The 18,998-nt window shown below is 42.0% G+C and overlaps 2 protein-coding genes across 4 annotated transcripts in view; both read right to left on the reverse strand.

Moving 5' to 3' along the window:
- The window catches only part of LOC146650417 (phospholipase D1-like), a 179,322-nt gene that overhangs the window by 152,343 nt on the left and 7,981 nt on the right, over positions 1-18,998 (reverse strand). For 2 of the 3 annotated variants that reach the window (XM_085385483.1, XM_085385474.1), the window contains exons 3-4: positions 17,424-17,529; positions 13,602-13,796 (exon numbers count right to left, since the gene is read on the reverse strand). In XM_085385483.1, the coding sequence (XP_085241609.1) occupies positions 13,602-13,796; positions 17,424-17,441 (213 nt within the window). In that variant the 5' untranslated portion in view covers positions 17,442-17,529. Of the gene's footprint in view, positions 1-5,713; positions 6,583-6,920; positions 7,015-7,437; positions 7,687-7,976; positions 8,094-13,601; positions 13,797-17,423; positions 17,530-18,998 lie in introns of those variants that run through there. The other variant, XM_085385484.1, reaches the window with a different exon arrangement.
- LOC146650421 (protein NLRC3-like) overlaps positions 1-18,998 on the reverse strand; it is a 159,237-nt gene that overhangs the window by 32,599 nt on the left and 107,640 nt on the right. The gene's annotated exons all lie outside the window — the stretch shown is intronic.

Here is an 18,998-nt window from a genome sequence, read left to right on the forward strand (position 1 = left end):
AAAAAATAAAAAATATTATGGATGACTCTGTAAATCAAAGTCGGCCTGAGGCAGAAGCAGAAACCATGAGGAGCACAGCACCACTCCCACAAGGGCACGAAGTGAAGCCATAGCTGCTGAAGAGTGAAGACGTGATGATGGAGGAGATCACAGATGAAGATCTGCTGCCTGCTGACTCTTTATATAGAAGAGTGAGACTATCTCCCCACCAACAGCTGCACTTATACAAACCCCAGGTGCTGGGATGGCTTTGAACATGTGACATTTTCTGCAAACACATGGACAGTTTCATAAGCACAAAGATTATTCCTGCAGCGGCAGAATCGTATCCACTGTGTGAGAGGTGAACGTCAGACAGTTCTTAGAAAATGTAGTTTCTCTTTAAGCTTTTAACGTCTCTTTTACCCCCATTTGTCTAAAACTACTTGACAGCCCTTCATGTCAGAGGTTTATTACCTGTGCAGGATGGAGCACATGGTCTCAGTCAGGCTGGACACGATCACTCCTACAGGAAGTAAATGTGATTTTATTTCACCTGTGAAATGATGAAAAACAGCAGAATAGCTCACGCTAACAAACGGGTGTTGAAATGTTTCATTTTCTGCTGTTTCACAGGTCAAAAAGGGCGTCGAAGCAAACTGAAGCTGAGCTGCTGCTGCTGTTGTAGTGCAGCATCTGCTGTGTGCTTCATCAGAGAACCTTCTGTACACAGCAGACAGAGGCTGCTGCCACTGAAGTCCATCTGCTAGAGAGCTTTAAACACTGGTTATTGAAGTGGCTTTGATGACACTGATACACAGTCTTTGCTGCTGTCACAGGACAGGGATCCACCAGGGAGTAGTTGTCAGGATAAAGAGCCTTCGCTTCTCTAAATATAAACTGGATACTTGTAGGAAACTTTGGGAAGCAGCATTTTTCCTCATATCGTCTAAACTGAAGTTAGCTCAGGTGCTTCTTCCATACTTGCTCTGCAGAAAGCCAAAGAGTTTGGAGCTCTGCAAACATTTGCAGCACAGCTGGATGTTTGTAACTTTGGTCACCTCTGTATCATCCCTCAGATTCTTTCTGCACAGCTTTGAAACCACGACAGCACGAGTGATGCTGAGGAGACGTCCAGTTTAAACAGACCTTTATTCCTGGAACACAAACACATGAAGTGATGCTGCTAAAGAAGAACATTTAATCGCACTAATGAATCAAGCATCTGTATGTTTGTCTGTCAGTCTGTCAACAGTTCCTCTGATCGACTTCAGACTTGGTGGGTATTTTGTTTTTGCAGCGGTCAAAGTCGATCAGCGTGTTGCTTTGTCTGCTGTAAATCTGCCTGTACAAAGGGAAACATGCATGTTTTACATGCAAACTCACAACATGGCTGCATTTTTGTGATTATGTGTATTTTATATTGATTTATTCTATTATGTTTTGTATATGAATCTTTACAAGTGTGTCGATACAAAGGCTTGATTAAAACAAAGGTCTCAGCTGTGCTGTTAGGGATGCTCTCATATTTGTTTCAAATGTAATAAATCAAAGGATTTCAGGCTTTTCATCCTTTTTATTTGTTTGGTTCTAACAGCAGGTGGATAAAAACATGCAGGTGATGAATATAATTGTGTGATATTATGAGCATTGTGAATAAAGAAAGAGCAGAGATAGTAAAAAGGAAACAGGTGATGGACGTGAGATTTTCAGAACAAAAGCTCCTCAGTGAGACGATCACCTGGACACAAGGTCAGGCAGCTGGGACTCATCTAGAGAGCAAAATGGAAAAGTGATCTGTGCAGAACATCACTGTTGATTGCAGTTATTTACATCAGACTTCTTCTCTGAGATAAGAGCACCATTTGTGGGAAAGATGACAGTATTTCCAGGCTGGATGCTGTTTGCAGGGAGAACTGAATGAAACTCTCCTGCACCTCAGCGCTGAGGTCCACACCTGTGAACACAGATGAGGTCAATCTGCTGCAGCACGTAGAGCTTTACTGATCAGCAGGTTCAAAGGATTCAGCAGAGCGTAGAGTCAGAGCTAAACCTGGGAGTCACTCACGCAGTCCGGCTGGCGCATCTCCATCTGAACACCTCCGGTGTCGCGGCGCGGGCGTCTCAGATGGCCAACAGCCCCCGGTGGCACCTCCTCTCTCCACGCTGGTCCTCGGGGATTCCATCATCAGGAACGTGCGGATGAGGGGGGCGCTCACGCTGTCGTTCCCGGGAGCCACTGTTGTTGACATAGTGGACAGAATTCCCAACATTCTGGCATCCCACCCACAGGTTAACCGGCTCATCATCCACATCGGCACCAATGACATCCCCAAACAGCAATCTGAGCTGCTGAAGTTGGACTTCCTCCAACTCTTCAGCCTCCTTGGTCAGTTGCAGGTGAGTGCTTTTATCTCTGGGCCCACCCCCACCTGTGGCAGAGGGATAGGCCGTTTCAGCCGGCTGCTCAGCCTTAACACCTGGCTTTCCTCCGCCTGTGTCTCCCACGGCGTGGGTTTTATTAACAACTTTGATGCCTTCTGGGAGAGGAGGCATCTTTTTGGGGCAGACGGGCTCCACCTCAACGCCTGGGGACGCCGTTTGCTGTCCGCCAATTTGGCATTTGGCGTACAGCACTGCCGCACACCGCCCTGTCACTACCCCAAACTGACATTACCTGCTGATCCGTCTGCTACTGACTGATGTCCCCTTGGTCCCAGCTCCTATATTTGTTCCACTTTTAACAGTAATACACAAAACTCTGGACTCGGACCTTTCTCTCCCACAGTCAACACAATACCCGTCATAATCACAAACAGAGAGCAACAGAATTATCATAAATCTAGTAACTCCAAAAACATTAATAACCTCCGGCCTCTTCAAAAATATCAACATCCATTCAACTCTATTGTCAAAAATCCACCAGTCTCAATCAGTATGGCACTTTTAAATGTACACTCTCTGTCGAACAAGTCTTTTATTATTAATGATTTAATTTTAGATAATAAACTTGACTGTTTATTTTTAACTGAAACATGGCTGGGTTCGGATGCACCAGTTGTTCTCACTGAGGCCTCCCCACCAAATTTTAATTTCTCTTTTTCTATTAGAAGTGGTGAGAGAGGTGGTGGGACTGCATCTTTAGCCAACAACACACTCACCACCAAACAAATTTTATTTGATCATTTTACCACTTTTGAATTCCGTGCTATTGTTTTCAGCAGCCCTCCAGTTTTATCTGTCACAGTTTATAGACCACCTAAAGACAGCGCTGCTTTTATCAAGGAATTCTCTGAATTTTTAACAAACATACACTCAAAATATAACATGATAATTTTAACCGGTGATTTTAACCTGCACATAGATAATCCTTCTGACCCTGCAGCAAAAGAATTCTTAAACATTCTTCACTGTTTGGATTTTACCAGCACGTCACGCAGTCGACTCACAACAGAGGACACACTCTGGACCTGGTCATCACCCATGGGCTGTCCACCAGCGTGTCCTCTGTTGTTGACTTGGCTGTCTCTGACCACTACTGTGTGTTTTTTAACATCACCGGTTTTATTCAGCGGAAGACCTCAGTGCGAACTGTGAGGAGGCGCTATCTAACCTCTGAAGTGGCTGCAAATTTTACCAGGGTTTTAGACGAATGCCCCCCTGTGATTTTACCTGCATCCTGCGATTTGATTTTTAGTTATTTTAACAGCAAACTGAAGAAAAGCCTTGACTCCGTTGCTCCACTCACCACCAAAAAGATTAACGTAAAACATGCATCACCCTGGAGAAACGAAGAAGTCAAAAAACTCAAAAGAAATTGCAGGGCAGCAGAAAGGAGGTGGAGGAAAAATAAAAACACTATCAACCATCAAATATTTTGCGAGCAACTTAAAATGTACAATAATACATTAAGGAAGTCAAGAAATTCATACTTTGCCAAAATAATCAGTAATAACAAAAATAATCCCAAGGTCCTCTTTTCCACCATAGATCATTTATTTAACCCTGATTTTAACAGCTCCCAAAGAACCCCCACAGACTCGCTCTGTGAGCAGTTTGCAGACCACTTCAGGGGAAAAATCAGCGCCATCAGATCTGATATTTTATCTAATCGTGATATGATTTTAAACACATCTGAGGGCTCGATTGTACCTGAGGAGACACTGGACAGCTTTGTCCTGGTTAATGCTGAGAACCTGCAGAAAGTTTTCTCCACAGTGAGACCCACCACATGTCTTTTAGATCCAATCCCTTCTTCACTCTTTAAAACACTTTATGGATTTTTTGAGGCTGAGCTTTTATGCATGATGAATTGCTCTCTTCAGTTGGGTGTCTTCCCTGCTGCCTTTAAAACGGCGGTGGTGAGGCCCCTTCTGAAGAAGAGCAATTTGGATTGTAATGATTTTAATAACTACAGACCTGTATCCAACTCACCATTTTTAAGTAAAATCTTAGAAAAACTTGTTTTTACTCAGATTACTGATTTTCTGAATGATAGACAGATCCTGGAGATATTCCAGTCTGGTTTTAGGGTGAACCACAGCACAGAGACGGCTCTCCTAAAGGTTTAAAGGTAATAACCTAAAGGTAATAACTATTGCATTTATTAAACTGATTTGCATTAGACTGCTGATTTATTGTGAATGAATGATATTGTTTTATGATGCATTATACTGCTGAGTTATAAGAAATACTGTTCGCAGAAAGTCATCGCCTTATTTGTCTGATTAGAAGAGAACAGCCTAACTAAGCCTAACAGGGGACAGGTACTTCTGCCCAACCTGGCAGCCACAAAGTGAACTCATTTAGGTAAAGATAACCACATGCACCTAACCAGCCTGCACCAGCCTGACATTTCTTCCTCCTAAGTAAAAACCAATGGATGGATTGAACTTAGAGTCTCAGCTCAGTTTTCTATTTTGACCACCTACACCCCAAGATACTCTTTTAAAAAGTGTTGTTTTCAGATCCCTTTGAAGTTCATAAAGGGCCTGTTCATTTTCATTCAGATGTTTTATTACATAAATTTTACTGTTTTCTTTTGATTTATGCTCCCACTACACTGCACCTCTACAAACAACAATGCCACGGACTGTCAGCTGCTTTTACATGCTGTGAACATGAGTAGGTTTGATCAGAGTTTCAATTATCAAAGAAAAGACAAACTGAGCAAAAAGAAGGAAAAAAAGACCAACTTCTTCCCAACTGACAAGAAAAATACTCGTCATGTTTTCATAATAAAGGATCAGGCTCCCCATTTATGACAGCTTGGACCAATAATGTATGTTACCCTGATGCTACTGTAGAGACAGGGTCAACATCTCTATTTAAATATAATTAATATACAAAACACAATAAAAGTTATACATGAATTATTCATTATTTTGACTATTGATAAAATTCATGTATACTCATCAAAGTTATACATGAGTAACGACATTATTAATAATGATTAATAATAATAATTCTAATGCCAACATGATGACTGTTCATAGCTCCTGCTTTGAAATACTGAACTTAAACATTGACCTGATGAAAGATCACAATTCACAGTGGCCCACTGTCAGAATCATTCTGAATATAAACTCATCGAGTTAATCTGAACCTTTCTCAAATGTGCTGTGAATAAATGCTGCTGCAAGCCACTGTGGGAAAGCTGTGTTATTATCATGGAAACATCTGTGACACATTCACAGAGGACGAGGACACAAAGGGACGACACGCAGAGGCTGTGTTAAAGTCAAAAATCCAAATCTTTAGTCCTAAACAGGCAGTGGTTACAAACAGGAAGACGAGCAGTCCATTAAACAGTCTACAGGGTCAAACATACAGAGAATTCAAACAGCTATTAAAAACAAATAACTGGACACTGAAAAACTTCAGTGATGTGTGAGGCACCAAAGGGAAGCAGCTGAGTATATTCAATGAATTCTCTTCAAATACAAAGACAGAAACTCCTACAGGCAGCATGCAAACTGAGCAGGATACACAAAGATCAGAGATTACAAAAGAAATCAGAAAAGATTTCAAACTTACTGAGAGCAAGGCCTCTGTTACAAATCTGTCTAATAGAAAAACATGCTGTACAGATACAATACGCTCAGTGTTCATGGTCATTTAAAAACTGGCTCTACCTGAACCACTTCAATATTTTATGAAGTCACTGAGTCGACCATTTCTACAGTTTGTTTCCTTCATTGCAGTTAGAGTGCGGCTGGTAAGGATGAAAACACACACAGAGCGTAAATTGTCTTTGTTAGTAACAAACGTCAGCAAAGAAAAGACAAAACACACAAACACTCTCATGATATTCATGAATCATCAGAAAGCATCCAAACATTCTGCTCGTGGACTTTTACAGTCTTATTTGCACTCGCTCATCTTCATAATCATCCTGATCAATACATGACAGGGGAGGCTTTGAGGTAGGCGGGGCTCTCTGCTGATGTCAGCATGAAAGGCAGGACCAGCGTCTGCCACATGTTGGTGAAACATCACAGTACACTGGCGTGGTTTCCTTTCCAGATGTTGGACGTTTGACACTTCAACGTTGAGGCCAACAAGAAGACACAGTTTTGGGTCGGGTTGCTGCAGGGTTTCTAACTGAGCAAAAGCAGAAGCACACAGACCAACAGGGATCAGATGCTGAGTGTTAGAGGAACATCTGTGCTGATCACTGAATGCTGCTGTGGTCTCTTGTTGAAGTTGGCTGGTGGGACAGTCTAATAGTGATATCCTGCCCATCGGAGGAACACTTTTAAAAACACATGCAATACTTTGTTTGTATTACAGTCACAGTTTATGTTATTTTTGTCCTTTAAAAGTGTTGCTGTACTATAAAGTCCTATAATTTGAGGCTAAAATGGCTCAGAGAGTCTCTCTCTCAGAGGATCTCCTTTGAAAGTGGAGACGGCTTTATCCGCTGATCCACGTCACTTTACCTGGATGTTTTCTTTGAAGCTGGATGAAGACTCCTCTCCCTCACTCCTGCTGCAGCTGTGTGGTCCAGTTGGCCTCTGAGGTCACAGTCAACATCTGTAGCAGAAGAGGGGAAATAAAAGTCCAGGTTACCAAAACTGGGAGCTTTTCCAAAATAGAGCGTAACTGGACTTTTTCAGCCTTACAGGCAGATAGTCGTCTGAAGCTGCAGCTTTTTCTTTTTAGCTTTTTCCAATCTCTGCTCTCGGCTTTCTTTGAGAACATGTCTGCTTTCTTGGCATGGGTCTGTCTGCTGTTGGTGAAGAGACTAAATCCACATACTCGCTACTAAGATCTCCTCAAGTAGTCTCAACCAGATTACAGTTTAAGAGTAAATGTCTCCTGAGAGTTTCACCTTGGGGAGATGCTGTCTTGCTAACATGCAATCATGAGCATTAATCTATGAGGTGAAAAAGTCATTTTAAAAGCTCCAGCCACAAGTTTTATTTCATCTGTGTTTTGGTCAGAGTCCCATCAGACCTCCAGAATGGTGTCAGAGTGTTTTCTATCCACGTGATGAGCACAGGCCTCAGGTCCAGACCTCCACGGGCACCATAGCCTCTTTGGAGCTAATAGGTGCAAGAAGGTTTTGTTGGGATAGGAACTGAAGAGGAAACTGACGAGGAAGGCAAGGATCTCCTTCAGCTCCTCCGAGCCGGGACCTCTTTGTGTAGGCCAGCATTGGCCAGGTAGCCCTCCAGCATCGCTGGATGGCCGACAGTGGAAAACCTAGAGGAGTAGGAGAGAAACAGCAGCTTGGAGCATGTCTTTATACTGTTTAGTTTTTAGAGCCACAGACTTTCTTTTAATGTCATTGTTCAGGATCTATGACTGATTATGTATTTATTGTATTCCTCCATGACTGTGTGACAGCAAGTGGAAAAAACCAGCTTCACCTTTGTTGATATGCTTGTAATTTTAATATTGATTAAATGGCCCATGAAATAATAGAAAGCTCATATATGAAAATGTATTTTAAGAAGTAAAATGTTAATCTGAGTACAAAGGAGTACACTCACCTTCTGGTAGATGGAGGTGTAGCGAGCGCTGGTGAACATCCAGGCCTCCTCGTAGAACTGATCACTGATTGGATCCAAAACATCGATGGAGGATCTGTGTAAGCGCTGAGGATCGTCCTGATGGACAGAACAGAAGGAGAGTGAGACAAGTGAAGATATACTAAACAACACTGTGACATGAACTGAGCCACACACAGTTTGATTCACAGGTGATTGACACATTATTTGACCACGAGCAATCTTTTCTGGTTTGACGCCGTCTTTGTAGCCAGAAACCAGCTCTCTCCTCGGCTTCCTCCACTACACGCTTCCCCCACGCCAGTCTCCTCCGTCACTATAAAGGGGAGAGTCATGAGCTCCATCACCCTCACCTGTGCCGTCCAACGTCCCGCCACCAGCCTCCACTGCAGCAGGCCAGAGACCACACCCCTGCCACAATAAGTAAAAGTATATCCTTGCTGTACCCTTGATGCTAAATGTGCTAAATTAACCGCTGCCTTTGCCCCTTTGGGATTATTCTTATGTCACTGGGATGTTGACCTTTGACCTTCACATTAGAGAGATGGGCAGACATAATTAGTGTATGAATTTTAAAGTAACAGGTAATAAAGAGAGTGTAGCAAATGTAGTCAGGTTTCTTACTCTGTATCACACATGAGTGCCCGAGGGAGGCGGGGCTGACTGGGGAGACACAGGAAACAGAGAGACAGGGCTGACTCGACATGAAACGATGAAACGTGGGACACGGGAACAGAAACTAAACACAGGCTGAAATGAACACTGAGGGAGGGAGAACTAAGATTACTGAGAGCCTGATAAATAAGAAGAACAAAAACCAAGAAAAACAAGAGTCAAAGAAAACCAAAAACACAAAGCATTGGGCCAGGACCCACTGCTGTGACATTTATATGTGATAAAAACATTAAAAACTGCTCAGATGTTGAAATCTTTCTACGTATACTTTAGGTTCAGCTCTCCAGCCTGGCATTTGGTTAAGCATGATTCAAACATTTGATTTTGTTTAACTGGTTTTAATTATAGTTACTTTTTGTGAACATTTGTTGCAGCATTTAAAAATACATCATTTATTTTCAAACTTTTATTTGATTTAGAGCATCATATTTGACCAACGTAAATGTTTTAATTTCATATAAAATAACTGAAACAGTGAACTAAATATCTGAAATCTTTCCTTCCTTAAAAGTTATAATCCTACTTAAGTTATAGTGCAAACGCTTAAGCAACAAATATACTTGATGCTAATTAATTCATATTTCCCTTTGATGTTGCAACTATGCGGTCACTTCTGTCTTTAAACAAAATAATATTTTCCAGTTACAGAAATCATAAAGTCCAAACTAAAGTGCTACTGTTGCTATATGCATTTTATATAAATCATGGATGATGGTCCTGACATGAAGGAAGAGAAAGTTACAGGTTGCATCCTTTGACTTTGTCTCCGTGCCTTTGGGCGATTTTCAGAAGGACAGATGTTTCTGTTCAATTCTTAAATCAATTTTTTCAAACACAAACACTATTTTAAAGCTTCTAGAGAGTAAAATATTAATGATAATTATAATAACAATAATAAAAACAAAAGCTCTCAGATCCATCAAACCAAGCAGCAGAAAGAACAATAACTGAAGAGAAAACTTTAACCTTGTAGACTTCATTATGTTCCAGCTGCTCTACAGACGCTGTGACCTCGAACTTAAGCAGGTCGTAAAGTATGTGCAGCTCAATAACTTCATAATCAGACCCTGTGGTATTTAGGCAGCAGAACAACTAAGAATAACAACTACAAATAATGTTTTTAGGTTTCTGTTGTACTGCAAGGTTCTGTACAGGAGAACCAAACCAAGAGCAAATATTACGTCTCATTTACACCTGAGCACGAAGAGCCATCAACATTTAGCAAATTGAATCATCTTTGTTTAGATGCAAGAAGAATCATATAGAAATGAAAAAGTAGAAATAGAAATCCAGAGCAAAGATATCCTCTAATTCAGCGTAGCACATGTGCAGCTGCTGCGATTCACGTAAGCATTCGGCTCGTCGCTGTTGCAGATTTTTCTCTCGCTGTTCTGGCTCACAGCGCTGCAAACACAAAAATAAATATCCCCAAAGGTGTGAAAGGGAGCTAATTAGTAAGAGTATTGTTACTCTCCGCAGGAGTAGTCCAGCAGTAGAAATCAGTCCAATAACAAGGTGTGTAACATCTAGCAGGGTGACAGAAAAACCCAGGGTAACTTCTAAGGACCTCAACGTCTCTCTCACATTGTGTTTTTTAAACATGCTTCCATTTGTCACTTCAGTCTTTACTCTGAAATACAGGAAGAGAAATCATGGCTGAAACAATTTCTCATGAAACCAGGGGTGTGGTCCAACAGTCAGTTTGGTGAGGAAGGTTCCTAACTGAGAGAAGTGACCCAGAAGTATCTGTGTAGCAGCCACAATGAATCCAGATCATGAGCTTTATTAACTGATCAAAGTCTCTTCTTTCATCTTCTGTATCATTCAGTTTGCATTGGTAATGCCCATTATTGTAATGCTTTTTTAAGACCAGCAAAACTTTATTTCACTTTGGGTTAGCTGGGATAAGTGATGGATGGAGGGAATTTTACTTCAGCCACAGAAATCCTAAACAGGAAGGAGGAGCAGAGTTACAGTGGATCACTATCCAGCAGGGAAACAAGGTTTATTTCAATTTCTTGGCCATGAGTGAGATTTACTGAGTGGGCAAATTAGGGAGACGACACCATCAGATCCCGAGCCCTCCATGTGTTAATCAAGAGACGGCTGCTGTGCCACATCCATAAATAATGAATAAATTAGGAGCTAAAGCTGAAAGGACAGTTTATTTGTACCATCTTCACGTGAACACATTCAAGAACATCACAGATGAAGAAACATTAAAAACTTCCACACTACATAAAGCAAGAAAAATAGTTTTTCTTTCAGGTGGTTTCAGAAAAACAGAAACATCAAACATCTCCAAGACTCTCTTTGAAAGAACTAAAAACCTTTGTTCTCATGGTCCAATCATGAGTGAACTCCCCGATGAAGCCTTGTGTGCTAAAACATGTCAGAGTTTTAAAGGTTAAACATGAGTTTCCAAAACGTTTTGCTGGAGAACAATGAACTATTTGACTGAGTTTCAATCATTTACAGACGAGCAAAACCAGGACAGAGAAAAAAGGACAAAACTGACTCAGTAAAACAACAGAAAAGAAGATCCCATGTAGATCTGTATTATGTAGAAGTTCAGCCCAGCAACCAGTTCAGTTCAACACAAGTTTAAATGATTCTATCTGAACTCTGTGGAGCCTGATCTCAAGCTTTTTGAGTCTGACACAGAAACCAGAGGATCTTTCTGTGTCTTCAGATTCACTGTGATCCAGTGATGGGAGTGATTTCAGCCCTGAGTGATCGCGCTGATGTTTGCACAGAGCAGACAATGAGGTGAATGTTTGGGCACATTGGTAACAGTGAAACAGTTTATTAGTAACGTGGGATCGTTTGTGTGCAGAGTATGAACTGAGATTCCTGAAGCTCTTGTCACACTGGTCACAGCTGTAGTTTCCTTCCATGTGTGCACGTTCATGAATGTTACGACTACCTGACCGTGAGAAGCTTCTCTCACAGTGTCTGCACTTGTGTGGTTTCTCTCCTGTGTGGACTCGTTTGTGTGATTTAAGCTTCCATGCAGTGGTGAAGGATGACCCACACTGATCACAGAGGTGCTTTTTAACCCCACTGTGAATCAGTTCATGTTGTTTTAAGTGATGTGATGTGGTGAAGCTTCTCCCACATTCTTTGCAGTATTTCAGTTTGTCTCCAGTGTGTCTACGTTGATGTGTTTTAAGGGCAGCTTGCCGACTGAAAGTTTTTCCACAGAGGTCACAATGAAAGTCTTTCCCACCACCACAGTGATGACAGGGTTGAGAACTGGATCCATCTGTGTCGCTCTGCTTCTAAACAAAGACACAAAGACAGTGTAAGTCAGTCCTTCAACATTTGTATCCTGAACGTCGCCTGAAATAAAGAGCATCTCTGCAGACGTCCAACTACATTTGACTGTTTCAGTTAACACACTCAGTTTACTGGGCTGCAATAACTACAATACTACCACCATAATACTACAGTAATACTAAAATCATAACTGAAAGGAAAATCTGAATAATCACTCAGAGCTGCTTTTCCATGCAGTAGAATTGCTAACATGCTAACACAGTTTAATGAGCAGAGTTGTTCCAAACAGTCAGGCTAAAATGACAAGATAACAATATAAATACATACCTCACAGTAGCTGCACTTGTAGAGTCTCTTTCTGGTGTGGATCTGTTGGTGTCGTCTCAGGTGATGTGGAGATTTAAAAGTCTTCTCACACAGGTCACATCGATAAGGTCTCTCCTCAGTGTGGGTAAACATGTGTTGTTGTAACTGTGCGTCTGTTGTAAACTGTTTGCCACACTGTTCACAGCAGTACACATCATGTCTGGTGTGAATGCGTAGGTGTGTATTTCGGCTCCCTCTCTGGCTGAAAGTTTTTCCACACTCGTCACAGCTGTATGCCTTAATTCCAGAGTGGGTAACTAGATGACTCTGTAAGTGGCTACTGTGAGTAAAAGCTCTGCCACACTGATCACAGCTGTACGCTTTAACTCCACTGTGGATGAGTTGGTGTTGTTTTAGGGAACGCATCCAGGAAAAAGACTTTCCACACAAGTCACAGCTGAACGGTCTCTCTCCAGTGTGGATGACCTGATGCTGTTTTAGTGAAGCCTTCACAGTAAACTCCATCCCACACTCGTCACAGCTGTATGGCTTAATTCCAGAGTGGGTAACTAGATGCCTCTGTAAGTGGCTACTTTGAGTAAAAGCTCTGCCACACTGATCACAGCTGTATGGCTTAATTCCAGAGTGGGTAACTAGATGCCTCTGTAAGTGGCTACTTTGAGTAAAAGCTCTGCCACACTGATCACAGCTGTATGGCTTAATTCCAGAGTGGGTAACTAGATGACTCTGTAAGCTGATACTGTGAGTAAAAGCTCTGCCACACTGATCACAGCTGTACGCTTTAACTCCACTGTGGATGAGTTGGTGTTGTTTTAGGGAACGCATCCAGGAAAAAGACTTTCCACACAAGTCACAGCTGAACGGTCTCTCTCCAGTGTGGATGACCTGATGCTGTTTTAGTGAAGCCTTCACAGTAAACTCCATCCCACACTCGTCACAGCTGTATGGCTTAATTCCAGAGTGGGTAACTAGATGCCTCTGTAAGTGGCTACTTTGAGTAAAAGCTCTGCCACACTGATCACAGCTGTATGGCTTAATTCCAGAGTGGGTAACTAGATGCCTCTGTAAGTGGCTACTTTGAGTAAAAGCTCTGCCACACTGATCACAGCTGTATGGCTTAATTCCAGAGTGGGTAACTAGATGCCTCTGTAAGTGGCTACTTTGAGTAAAAGCTCTGCCACACTGATCACAGCTGTATGGCTTAATTCCAGAGTGGGTAACTAGATGCCTCTGTAAGTTGCTACTGTGAGTAAAAGCTCTGCCACACTGATCACAGCTGTACGCTTTAACTCCACTGTGGATGAGTTGGTGTTGTTTTAGGGAAACCTTGAAGGAAAAAGACTTTCCACACAAGTCACAGCTGAACGGTCTCTCTCCAGTGTGGATGACCTGATGCTGTTTTAGTTTAGCCCTCACAGTAAAACCCTTCCCACACTCGTCACAGGTGTGTTTTTTCTCTCCCTTTCTTCTGTGAGGTTTGTCGGCCTCCTGAGAGCGCTGACTTCTGGCTCCATGTTGGTCCTGCAGTGACAGAGATACAAACAGAGGCAGTGAGTGAAATGCAGTCGTGGAACAAACTCAACCTTCAAACTCCATTAACACTAGTTTTAAACCTGAAGGTGGAGCGTGGCACCAAACACCTTAAAGGTCTCTTATCCCCACCTGCTGGTAGTTCTAACACATTACATCCAACCTGCTGTTAAAGATAATTCATGACTGTTCAAACACTAAAATCATGCACACACACACACACACACACACACACACACACACACACACACACACACACACATTATTTTATAATTTAGATTATTTTGTTGTTTCCTATTACATATTTCTATAATTTGTATAGATTTATACAGAATTATTCAGTGATAATAAATCCTATGTTTGTTTATTCTAAAGGAACCCCGTTAGCTTCCACAACAGATGTTGCTCGTCTTCCGTCAAATACTCACATAAAATATTACACAATAAAGTGGATTCAAGATATCCACATAATTTCACTCTTACATCCACAGTGAGGTTTCACAATTGTTCAAATATAAGCAATCAATAATAATAATAATAATAATATCAATAACATTGAGGCACATTACACAAATTTCAAAAACAAATCATGTCTTACAATATTTACAACAACTAAAAGCTCTGTAAATCGGCTTTTAAGTGTTCATTGAAGTTTTGAATAATTCTCTAATTTTTTAAGGCAACTTATTCCACTTAAAAGTTGCTCTAAATGTAACAGTTTTACAAAACGTTACTTTTAACTCGAGCATTTACTAAATTGCAGTTTGTTGAAAACTGTGTAATATGATGATGTATTTCATCTGGATACTGCAGCTGAGCAGAATAAATGTGGTGTGTTTAACAGAATTGCTTTCTTTAGAACTACAAGTAAGCCATAGAATATTTTAGCCTGTACAGGAAGCCAAGAAAGGTTATTATGCATTTTATCAATATTAGTATAGTATGAACATCTTCACACTAATCTGGACGCCTTATTCTGGACTAACTGAAGTCTGTTAAGATCTGTCTTATTAGCTGCTGACCAAATGATTGAACAATACTCCAGATGAGACATTACTAGTGCATTAATGACATCTTTCATAATGAAGAAGTGATACACAAAGAGCATTTCATAGCCATAGCTTTGCCTTGTTGGCAGAGTTATGTGACATTAGTGATGTTTGTACTTTCAGCGTTAACTTGGTTTTAAAGCCTTTAAAATATACGCCGTTCAATAGTCGACCTTAATCTGACAGAGAATTTGATGATTTTATGGATAATTAAAGTCAGTCATATATCCACAAACACAACAAGCTGAAAGTCAGTGATGCTGCTCGGTTTGCAGTCCTGAACATCACGGCACAAGCAGGATTCACTGCACTGTTAATGTTAGCTGTGTTATATTGCTGCCTCTGTTCGGTGGTGTCGAGCCAAACGCACTTTAACGTGTGTTTGAACGAGCTGACGGTTCACTCGTTAAGCTGAAAGAAAGATGCTTTAATCACAGCAGTCACACATGTGTCCACTGCACCATCTGGAACTCTTCTTGTTTACACTCGTAATAACACAAACACTAAATCCTGCTTCTCTGGTGCTGTTGTGTAGCAGTGTGTACACCTGAGACTGTCACCTGTCTGTCTGTCCTGCACTCTCTCTCTGTTTCTTTCTCTCTGATTGTGGAATAAAAGTATGAACATGTGTTTATAAGTTACACTTGTGTTTGAATCCTGCAGCTTATCACACATTTGATTTCCATGTGTGACGACTGCAAGTGTCCAGAGTGAGGACAGACTGAGGGAGCCACTGCTGCACATCATCTGTGAGGCTTTGCAGCCCTGATGATCCACCAGGACAAACTCAGCAGTGTGTGAGGAAGAGGAGGAGGAAGAGCCAGCAGCAGCTGACAGATGGAGAGAATAGACAGACTGTTCCCTGTTTGTGAAGGACTGCTAGGAAAGTTTAACATAACTGTCTGTGCTGAATCAGTCTTATTAGGTAATGTTCAAATAATGTGATCATCCCAGTGTTTCCAGTGTGGGAGAAAGTACTCAGGGCCTTCAAGCTACACACTATGAAAGGCAGCAACAAGTTTAATGTTCAGAAACCTAAAGTCTGTATCAGCAGCAGGATGGAGCTAAAAATAAATGTTGGTTTCAGTTCTATGAAGCTTTGAGTATTTTGGATCAGTAGCTGCTGTGTTTGTTGCATCATGTTGCTGTAACTGTTTATATGCTTTATATATTCTGAGCTAAGTTGATCTATAGTGTTACATCATATTCTATAAGGATGTTATGTGTTTGTAGACTTTCTGCCCAGTTTGACCCATTTAGCAGAAGTCAGCCTGTTTAAGGCTCTGATATCTATTCTGTGTGACTTACAGCAGTTATGACATGGTCTGATTTTCTCACCCAATAAAGGAATATTTCATATATCAGTCGACTCTTCATTCTATCAGACACAGTTATCACAGCTCCTACATTTGCTTTTACACATATATGTAAGCACTGAGCCAAATTTAGTACCAACATATTAAATGAACAATATTTGTCTCTTATATATGATACATCTGTATACACACTGTCACAGATACTTGTCTGTGAGTGAAGTGATTAATATGATAACTATAATATTGGCCATATTATATTTACATTACCACAGTGAGATGACTTTAGTCTCATGAACAACACCAGCTAATTGTTATTTACAGCTAATCTTAAACGACTGTTCAGCACAGAAATGAAGCCCAACAATCATGTTTCACAGTCCTGTGGTCTCAGCCTCAGATACTCATCAAATCACACAGAGCTCATGTAGAAACAAATGAACTAAATATGTTCTCCTTCATTTCTGTCAAACAAAGCTGTATGAAACGTTTCCAGCTGTTAGTATCATGGTTGCTAGGCAACCTGGGCAGCGCGACGGAGGCTAGACGTCCCATTTCACGAGCCTACGAGCCTCGCACTTCGGCCTTAGCGGTCTTTGAGTACGCGGCCCTTGAGGACTTTAAAGCTGCAGAACCTGAATCGGGATACAGCCATGATGATCTCCAGCCTCGTGCTCGCCAACATTCTCACCTGAGTTAAGAAGACGATCACTGAAATGGTCTCAGCAGGTCCTTTGATGACAGCAATGAAATGCAGTGGTAAGGCTTTTTGGGGATTAAGTTCGTTTTCATGGCAAAGAAGGACGATGCAGTTCATCTGATCACTCCTCATAACATTCTGGAGTGCAGGCAAAATGCTATTATAAAAACTTAAGCAGCAACTTCTCCAGGTTCCAATATTTATGCAATTCTCAAACCTTTTGGCCACGACTGTATAACCTCTTCTGAAGTTTAGTGGATATTATACATGGTTATGCTCAGGATGTGTCGGCCAGTTTCCACTGGAAACGCCTTTTGGTTAAACTGTCAGCGAGGAATTTGCATTTGCACTGTTACATTTTTATATAACTTTAATGCACATAAACAACAGCTGCTTGTTTCAGTGAAAATACATTGATGGGTTTTTAATAAAGTTGTGCAGCTGTAAAGTATTTTGTCTGCTGTCAATTCTATCGTCAGCTACATCGTTATGGCAAATGTTCAAATGTATATGGTGATAAATATCTTTGGTCATATGGTCCTGCTCTGTCTGTCACCTTCTGTGTTGAGCTCATTGTTTCCTCTGTAGTGGCTGAGCTGAGTCCAAGTAGCTGAAAATGTTCCTCTGCTGCTCCGTCAGACTCTCCTCCTCCTGCTGATCAGCTGGGACACAAAACAGATCTTTGTTAGGCTCCACACTGCACTGAAGAGTCAAAGTGTCTCATATGTTCATCTGACAAGTAAAAGAACACATTTTTGTTTCCCGAGGTGGGCAACTTGTTGGAAACAAACACAAAAGGTTTGAGCACTGATACCTGCCATTGCTGGCATTTCGCTGGCGTTTCGGTGTTGTCAGTGTTTTGTTTTTTGCGTGACTGTCATGTATTTCAGAATCAGAATCAGAATCAGAATGGGTTTATTGCCAGATGTTGAGGTTTACAACATTAGGAAATTGCTGCGGTGCTTCAGTGCAAACAATAAGAATTAAAGTGCTATGTAGAAAGAAAGATATGTGCATGAGATATACATGAGATATATACATGAGAATAAGAATTATGAGTGCTACGTAGAAAGATATATACATGAGTGCAGGTGGTGATCAGTGCCAGACATGAAATGATGCAGTGACACAGCGTAGGGTCATGTGTTAGTGGTGGGAACAGTCATACGGTTATTGTTCATGTGTCCAACAGCAGAGGGGAAGAAACTGTTCTTATGGCGAGAGGTTCTGGTGCGAATGGACCGGAGCCTCCTGCCTGAGGGGAGCAGGTCAAACAGACTGTGTCCAGGGTGAGAAGGGTCAGCTGAGATCCGAGCTGCACGCCGCAGTGTCCTGGAGGTGTACAGGTCCTGCAGAGATGGGAGTCTGCAGCCAATCACCTTCTCAGCAGAGCGCACAACACGCTGCAGTCTCTGTTTGTCCCTGATAGTGGCTCCAGCGTACCACACGGTGATGGAGGAGGTGAGGATGGACTCGATGATTGCAGTGTAGAATTGCATCATCGTCCGTGTTGGCAGGTTGAATTTCTTCAGCTGCCTCAGGAAGTACATCCTCTGCTGGGCTTTCTTGATGACGGAGGTGATGGTGGGCTCCCACTTCAGGTCCTGGGTGATGGTGGTACCCAGGAAGCGGAATGAGTCCACAGAGGTGATAGGGGTGTCAGTCAGGATGATGGGGGGGAGTGGGGCTGTGTGCTTCCTGAAGTCCACAATAATCTCCACTGTCTTCTGGGCATTCAGCACCAGGTTGTTGTGGCTGCACCAGGACACCAGACGTTCAACCTCCCTCCTGTAGGCAGACTCATCCCCGTCAGAGATGAGCCCAATGACGGTGGTGTCATCTGCGAACTTGATTAGCTTGACAGACTGGTGGGTGGAGGTGCAGCAGTTGGTGTACAGGGAGAAGAGCAGAGGAGAAAGAACACAGCCCTGAGGGGAGCCGGTGCTGATGGTCCGGGAGTCCGAGACATTCTTTCCCAGCCTCACGTGCTGCTTCCTGTCCGTCAGGAAGTCAGTGATCCACCGGCAGATGGGATCAGGCACATTCATCTGGGAAAGCTTGCCTCGGAGATGGTCTGGAAGGATGGTGTTGAAGGCAGAGCTGAAGTCCACAAACAGGATCCTGGCGTAGG

The sequence above is a fragment of the Rhamphochromis longiceps genome, linkage group LG16 (genome assembly GCF_057381845.1).
Source record: "Rhamphochromis longiceps isolate RC_006_pf linkage group LG16, R_longiceps_female_GT1.1, whole genome shotgun sequence".
In the NCBI taxonomy this organism is placed as follows: Eukaryota; Metazoa; Chordata; class Actinopteri; order Cichliformes; family Cichlidae; genus Rhamphochromis; species Rhamphochromis longiceps.